This window comes from Labeo rohita, chromosome 8 (assembly GCF_022985175.1).
Source record: "Labeo rohita strain BAU-BD-2019 chromosome 8, IGBB_LRoh.1.0, whole genome shotgun sequence".
Lineage (NCBI taxonomy): Eukaryota > Metazoa > Chordata > Actinopteri > Cypriniformes > Cyprinidae > Labeo > Labeo rohita.
In genome coordinates, this window is record NC_066876.1 from 8,410,505 (window position 1) to 8,419,145 (window position 8,641).

Below are 8,641 nucleotides of genomic sequence, written 5' to 3' on the forward strand. Positions count from 1 at the left end.
TAAAGGTATTAATTTCTATCATTTCAATAATTGAAAAAATATATATACTGAAGCTTTTGAATGGTATAATGTGTAACGTTAGAAAAGCTTTTTATTTCAGATAAATGCTGATCTTTGCATCTTTCTATTCATCAAAGAATCTTGAAAAAAATGTACTCAACTGTTTTAAATATTAATGATAATAATAATAATAATAATGATAATGTTTATTGAACAGCAAATCAGCATATTATAATCATTTCTGAAGGATCATGTGACTGGAGTAATGATGCTGAAAATGTAGATTTGATCACAGGAATAAATTACATTTTAAAATATATTCAAATAGAAGGCAGATATTTTACATGGTACAAATATTTCACAATATTTCTGCTTTTGCTGTATTTTTGATCAAATAAATGTAGGCTTGGTGGACAGAATAGACTCCTTTAACAAAAAAACCTTTAAAATATTGTAACACTTCACGCTATTACTGTAATTTTGCACAGCAAAAGCACAACTTTCTTTTTAAAACCTAAAGAACATTTTTCTGACCCGAAATGTTTGAATGGTAGTGTACATGTGACCAAGGATTATCTGCAGACAAGTAACAGATTTCCATTAGATCAAATGCAGATTAGCCGTTTGATTGCATGGGAAACCCTCACTGAAATGTCGGCTGATCTTAGGCATTGCATGACCAGTAGCGCACAAAATGAAATAAGTGCCGGTTCACTTAGACTCGAGGGTGTCCGTTTTCAGGACATAATCTTTACAGCAGCCTCTCATCCATACGAGCTGACCAAATATTTAGATGCACTTATTTTCTTAACGTTAAGATCGTGGGACATCACCTCGCAGACATAGGAAAGAAAACAGCTGTGAACACTTTCCGTCAGATAATTCAAATGTTCATTTAACAAAACAATATACTATTATAATTCCACAGTTTAGTTTCTAAATATTATTAATTAGCTTAAGATTTTATTTTCATTTTAGTTTAGGTTTTATATTTTGTTATGCGCTTTGTCATTTTAGTACTTAAACTGGAAGGAATAGTCCAAAAAAAAAAAAAAAAAAAAAAAAAAACGAATTTTCTCACCTTACATCATTCCAAACCTGTCTTCAAACATGTTTCCAAACCTGACATTTTCTGTTTTACATAAAAGAACATATTTTAAAGAATGAATGCTGGAAACCAAACAGCTTTAGGTTCCATTGAATTCCATAGTATTTTTTTCATTGGAAACTGAAACTCTTTAGATAATAACATTCTTGCAAAATTTTTGGGTAAGTCCCTTAAAGGAGAAGTCCACTTCCAAAGCAAAGATTCACATATAATGTACTCACCCCCTTATCATCCAAGATGTTCATGTCTTTCTTTCTTCAGTCGTATAGAAATTGTTTTTTGAGGGAAACATTTCTGCATATAATGAACTTCTATGGTGCCCCAATTTTAAACTTCCAAAAGGCAGTTTAAATGTGGCTTCAAACGATCCCATATACGGTTGTAAACCATCCAGGCTGAGAAAGAAGGGTCTTATCTAGCAAAACGATCGGTTATTTTCATTTAAAAAAATACAGTTTAAATACTTTTTAATCTCAAACGCTCATCTTTCCTTTCTCTCCATGAACTCTGTGTATTCTGGTTCAAGACAGTTAGGGTATGTCGAAAAACTCCAATGGTATTTTCTCCCTCAACTTCAAAAATCATTTCAAAATCATCCTACATTGCTGCAGAAGTACCGACCCAGTCTTTGCAACGTGAGCATGCAAAGAAGATCAAACACCCTTAACAAAAAAGGTAAAACAGCGATGCAAGGCGATTTTGAAGTTGAGGGAGAACATGAGATGGGAGTTTCTCGACATACCCTAACTGTCATGAACCGGAACAAAAACAGTCCAGGCAGAATAAGACGAGCGTTTGGCATTAAAAAAGTATATAAATTGTATTCTTTTTATTAAAATAACCGATCGTTGCGCTACATAAGACCTTTCTTCCTCGGCTGGGATCATTTACAGCCGCATTTGGGATCATTTGAAGCCGCATTTAAACTGCAAGTTCAAAATCTGGGCACCATATCAGTCCATTATATGGAGAAAAAAAATCCTGAAATGTTTTCCTCAAAAAACATAATTTCTTTACGACTGAAGAAAGATTTGAACATCACTGGATGACAAGGGGGTGGGTACAATATATGTGAATCTTTGTTTTGGAAGTGGACTTCTCCTTTAACACTCAGTGTTCTGTTAGGTGCTGTTTTGATATACATTTTATTTTATCCAGTTTTAATAGTTATAGTCAAAAGATTTTGTTTGTTGAAGTAAAGCTACTAGATGACCAGTGGTTCACTAGATTATTTATAATGAACAGCATTTATTACCACCTATTCTGAACTAGATGATTTATTTCCGGTTCTCATTTCCCTTTTTAATTAGACTATGACATCACGAAAGCATTACAGACGTTTTCACAAAAAAGACAGTAAAACACCACATAAGGCATTTTTGTTTAATGCTTACAAGCAGGTGTCAACATTTAAGGAATGCTTGGTTGTGCACTGTATATTAATATGCTTCATTTCACATATTTAAGGCACTGCCCTGACCTACAAAAAGAAAGAAAAAATGGCGGAATAGAACTAAACAGAAAACGTAAGCACACAGTACCAAACATACAGAAGTAGCGGTTCAACAAATAAAGGCCCACATGAGTGAGTGTCTGAACATTTACAGATTGTGAACATAACAGCATTAACAGGTTTTAAAGAGTATCGCATTTCTATTCCTACATTAAGGTGCGGTCACGTTTACCGTTCTTCAGCGAACTTTCGCGGGCAAAATCGAATTTCACGTGATCAGGAAATTCGCGTGAGAGCGAACGTTTTCCCACACACAGAATTCGCCGCTTTGACCAACAGAATGTGGCTAAAATTTGGTTTAAAACCGATTTCTGTGTTAGCTTCATACATCGCTACCGATAACGAATCAACATGTTTTATTTTTGCCCGTGAAATTCCACTTAGACCGTGACCGTGCCCGTACAGAGGACTGCTGCAGTCTGACGCTACACAGCCCGTGTTTTCAAGCATCAGTTCAACAGGAACACAACATGGAGAAACAAGTAAGTCAGAAGGACATTTGTAAACCTACATGACTCTTGAGTGCCTTTACAAATGTAAAACTCTTCTAAATGTATAACCACAGTAAAAGAAAGGGGAAAAATAGTATTTAGGTTAAGGTTTAGCGATGCATATGTACACAGTAGCAAGTGTTTGCTATACAGAGCGTCTGTACACACTTAAATATCTAAAATACCATTTAGATTAATTCATTTTGTCTTCAGTCACTGTTTTTTTCTCCTTCTGCCCAGTTTTACACTCATATTATAAACAACCTGGGATTTTACTCTTTTTATCTCAACCTTGGACTTCCACCTCTGTGCACGGTTCTCCGAGAACCATAAAAAGCATTTGTTTTATCTCAAAGAGGAGGAACGCTAATTCTGACTATGGTTAAAGTGTTTTATGTAACGAGAGTCGTCCTTAAATATTACATTAACATGAAGGTAGATGAAGAACTATCCATTTAAATAGGAAATTCATCAGAAAGAAGAGATTTTGACACTCCCTGACTTTCACATAGTATCATCTGTGGTAATGTTTACCCTGTGACCATTCACCAGTGAGTAACCTGAATCCTCCTTTTTGCGATAAATACAGAAACACAAGGGCTACGAGATGATACATAAATACATGTAGTGCCTGCACTTGACCGAAGCACCACGTGGGGACAGAAATCTTTTTAACATAAAAAAACAACAACAAACTGCATATGTAATAAACAGGCTTTAAATAGAGGTGAAAGTGAATGTTACAGACGATGACCGTTCAAGATCTGATTGGCTGTTGACGTCTTGAAGAAATGATGTTCTTTCAGTTTCAAGTGCTCTGGCAGGTCCAGCTTTGTCTTTGCCTCTTCAATGTCACTATGAATCGCTGCTATCAACTCATCTGTGGATAAGACGTAACCGTGAGTTAACATAATTGAATGAATGTGTTTGGGTGGGTGAAGCGGGTGTTGTGGCTTCAGTGAGATCGTATGATGTGGGAGTGAGTTAAAGAAATCGGCTCAATGTCTTACCAAGTGATTTGAATCCTCTCTCAGGGCGAATGTAGCCAACCATGGCCACACTCAATATTTTACCGTAGAAATCTTCCTTAAACTTGTGGATCACATGTGTTTCCTGTTACACAGGGAGATAGATACATGAGATGTACTATTTATCTACTCCGCTATTAAAGGAGAAGTCCGACTCCAGAACAACAATTTACAGATAATGTATTCACCCCCTTGTCATCCAAGATGTTTGTGTCTTTTTTTTTCTTCAGTCGTAAAGAAATTGTTTTGTGAGAAAAAACATTTCAGGATTTTTCTCCATATAATGGACTGCTATGGCACCCAGAGTCTGAACTTCCAAAATGCAGTTTAAATGCAGCTCAAACGATCCCAAATGTGGTTGTAAACAATCCCAGCCAAGGAAGAAGGGTCTTATCTAGCAAAACGATCGGTTATTTGCATTAAAAAAAAAAAAACAAGTTAAATACTTGTTAATCTCAAATGCTCGTCTTGTCTTGCTCTGCCTGAACTCTGTGCATTCTGATCCAAGACAGTTAGGGTATGTCGAAAAACTCCATTCATATTTTATCTTTAAACTGCATTTTGGAAGTTCAAACTCGGGGCACCATATCAGTCCATTATATGGAGAAAAATCCTGAAATGCTTTCCTCAAAAAACAATTTCTTTACGACTAAAGAAAGAAAGACATGAACATCTTGGATGACAAGGGGGTGAGTACATTATCTGTAAATTGTTGTTCTGGAAGTGGACTACGTGTCTTTAGTTTGTAGATATTTTACACTGGAAAACTGATATGTACATACCATGGACTTCTTTGTGTTTTTGTAGTAAGGGTTCCAGCCGATGCTCATCACCATCTTGTGAATGTCTCCGTTATCTACGCGTGCCCATCCGTAGTAGATTCCTGTGCTGATGTCAGCCGGGAGATTGTCCACAACCGACTCTGGAAAGTTTGCTGAAAAGGGAATGGAAAGAAAACATTAGATCTAGAAAGACTAAATACCGGCTTCATTTTACTTTCTTTTATCAGGGTGTATGTGTTTACATTTGAAACATATCTTCAAAGTTACAGATGTACAGAAACCTGACAAGTAAGGGATAATATACATCCATTTATTATCGGAGAATACTTTTCTACTTACTAAATAAAAACACATGGACATGAAATCATACTTTTGCCATATTTTTCAAATTATTTCCACAACACCATTTTCAACTAAACCTTTTGAAGAAAACTAAAAATTTGCGATTCAAAATGCAATGCATTATTGTCTCCATGCAATCTACAAAAATGTAAATTGTGAAAATTGTTCACGAATGCCTGTATCAGCAGAACCTTTCAGGTATTACTAGTATAAAACAAAACAAAAGTAGTGTTGCCACAGGCAATGGTAAAAATAGTGTTGTGGTGGTAAGAGTACAGCAGTCGGGTTCCTGAAGTAAAAATCCCAATAATTTTCTCAATCGTGGAATTGATTTTGATCAATAGTAATACCATTCAAGACAGACAATGGCTATGTTTCCTTCCAAAGATTTGAAATAAACTTATGCGCAAAACTGGAATATCGCATAAAACATTTGCGAATAAAGCACCATTTCCATTCAACCAGTCAAAGAGAACAAAATCGTCTTCCTGATAAACTGGCACTAAGAAAACTAGGAGAATCCACTGAATATCATATATTATGCATTATATTATGTATCATATCATATTTTCATATAAATTACTTGCGCCTCAGAGTCAGCAGACGAAACACAATAAATTGCTGTCATTGCTTTCAGAGGTGGATTCCTGCTGTTTGGGAATGCAGTCATGTAAGACAATTATACAGAAATACTCTGAAGACAGACTATCCTCAGGCATTTCAAAATGAGCATAGCATTTCAGATGCTGTGAAAGAGATCAGTCTGTTGGTTAATCAAGTTATCCCATGTCATAGCAAAAAGTCACATGACTTCGATGCACATGGTGGAATTTATTCATTAAATGTGGTTCCATCGTAGTTTAAGCGCTTTTTTCTTATCAGGTAAAAAGTTTGATCACACTGCAAACAAGACAAAACTATAATGCTATAAGAAACAGAGAAGATTAATTCATTGTTTACCTGGGTCTTTAATCTATGATTAGGTCACCTCGCCTCTTATCTGACAAATTTTCGGGCTTGAGTCTTTCTTTCATCACACGACAGCCCCATAAGCTTAACCTATGCAGTCTGAGCCGGAAAGAGAATTGATTAGTTCATCTCTCGAGTCTTCGGGTTCGAGTCATTCGTTCATCACGTGACAGCCCCATTAGGTGAACGAATGACTCCAAAAACCCTAAGACTCAAATCAGGTGAACTAATTCCAGTACAGAACCTAATAGGATGTTGCGCATAATCATTCCCGAGTCTGATTAAAGATTCGTTCAGAATGAACGAATTGTTCAAGAACGACCCATCACCAGTGAATAATTAATGACAGAATTTTCATTTTTGGGTGAACTATCCCTTTATATGTTTGTACAGTCAGTATGCATATTTTACAGTAAACTTACAAAATATTGTTTCTCTCTCTTTAGAAAATCTGCATTTTTAAATCAAAAGTTTTATGTCCCTCCATTTTTAAATGGAATGTCATTTGGAATGCTTCATGGGATTGTAGATCTTTCCCTCAAAGCTTTCCCTTAAAGGTTTTTTCCAAGTTTGATTTTTAAGTACTTTTTGCTTAAAGTCAAAGTTTGTAACATTGTAATTCACCTCGTATGTGGTTAGTTTGGTTCACTTCTTCTAACACTTTAAGACTTCTATAAAATCCCTATGGGAAAAATCAATGGGAGAACCAAGGCCACTGAAAATGGGCGGGGCCTGTTCCAGTCACTGCTATGTCTGGCCAATCAGAATCGAACATTTTACAAAAGCGTGTTGTAAGACCTATAACCTGTAAGTGAAGTTACATAATAATTTGGCCAGAATTTTTGCTGAACGATAACATTCCTTACGTGAGTAAACTTACTGGTGTGATAAGTGAATATTACATTGTAGCAGTTTTATTTTAAGATTTAAACACTTTATTATTAACTGATCTCCTACTAAGTGTAAAGAAAGTCAAATAATTAACAGCCTGTTTTTAATACTACTTTAATGATCAGTTAATTCATTCATCGTTCATCTCAGTCACTGTACAATTTAACTGTATATTTTCATTCAACAGAAGTGAATGGTTACTGACACATTGTCATGTCGCCTAACATTTCCCATTTCTCTGACAGAAGAAAGTGAGGTAGATCTAAACAACATAACTATCAGTAAATTCGGACAGTATACGTATCTTCAGATTAGCCATTTCTTTGCGTGTTCATCTCACCTGTTGGGATGCCCAAGTCTTTGCTTCCCCGTCCGAATCCGCGGACAACCTGTCCCCGACAGAAATACGGCAGACTCCTCATGTCGACGCGTTTACAGTGATCCAGTGATCCAGAGGTCCGGTCCGTTTGGGGACCAGTGCTGGTGCGGACAGTGACCCTACTGATTCTAGACTCTTCTTTCTTATCTAATGTGCCCGGTTTACCCAGGAAATACCAGTTTTATAACTGCCTTTATGTTTCGATCCCAGCTGGTCTGAATCTTGAGATGAAATGAATAAGTGATATCCTCTGTAATACAACCGGCCGGTATGTTGATTACTACCGTAATGTAACCGGTTGGTCAACTGTGAATCTCACACTCATCATCATCATACAGCAGTTTCTCCCCCATAACGACCTTCGCTGACGCATTTCCTGTGGCGTACATTCAAAATAAAAGTCCAACAATTTTTACTAAATTAAATGGAAAAGTAAATCTAACTTTATCGCTAGTATTTTGTGTACAATTAAATAATTCAGCTCGTACGATTTAAGTGAATAGACAAACATAATAAGACAAACATAATTGTACGTTCATAAATGATGCCAGGAATAATAAAGCACAACCGTACAGACATTCCCAACTCATGCTGCCTGACATCATGTGACAAAATGCGTATAAAAGGTCATGGTTTTTCAATACCTTAAGTTATATTCACGTTCTGTTACATTCTATAAAATATTATAAATAGCTTCAGCTTGAGTTTAAATGATGAAATAATTTTATGTAAACGTTTATTTATTCATATGTATATACTGTTTGATAAATTGTTATGCAAAATCACTATTTACATTCTCAAATAACAAATAATGGTTTTTTTTTTTTTTTTTGCAATTTCTCAATAAGTTGCAAATATCCGATCTGGATGGATTTAGGTTTAATCCCATCCACAAAACATCGTTTTCTATGGGAAGGTCATCAGTGACCAGAAGGTGTCGCCATTTATCTGGAGGTGTAGAGAGCCCTGTGACGTCAATCATCCTTGAGTCAATGTTGCGTCTGTAACACCAGATCTCTCGCACACTCTTTTATATAACAGCTTTTCCTTGCATTATTTTTTAAATGAAATTGATCAGTTTATTTATTATTTTCATTTAAAACATTTTAATCTCAAAATATTTGGCTCTGGAGATGCA

At 35.7% G+C, this 8,641-nt stretch overlaps 1 protein-coding gene across 1 annotated transcript; it reads right to left on the reverse strand.

Annotated features, from left to right (window-relative positions):
* Positions 1-2,477: 2,477 nt before the first annotated feature.
* Positions 2,478-7,876, reverse strand: rfk (riboflavin kinase). The gene is made up of 4 exons (XM_051117090.1): positions 7,465-7,876; positions 4,923-5,074; positions 4,123-4,225; positions 2,478-3,992 (listed from the first exon to the last, which is right to left on the reverse strand). Exons 1-4 carry the CDS (start codon positions 7,544-7,546, stop codon positions 3,853-3,855), a joined length of 477 nt encoding a protein of 158 aa, XP_050973047.1. The 5' UTR covers positions 7,547-7,876; the 3' UTR covers positions 2,478-3,852.
* Positions 7,877-8,641: the final 765 nt, after the last annotated feature.

Bases quoted from the DNA above. Each gene is read 5' to 3' on its own strand.
- rfk (XM_051117090.1), bottom strand. From the start codon at position 7,546: ATGAGGAGTCTGCCGTATTTCTGTCGGGGACAGGTTGTCCGCGGATTC. The intron at 5,075-7,464 runs GTGAGATGAACA...TTCCCTTTTCAG, and splicing joins AGACTTGGGCATCCCAACAG to CAAACTTTCCAGAGTCGGTT. The intron at 4,226-4,922 runs GTATGTACATAT...CCTGTGTAACAG, and splicing joins AAAACACAAAGAAGTCCATG to GAAACACATGTGATCCACAA.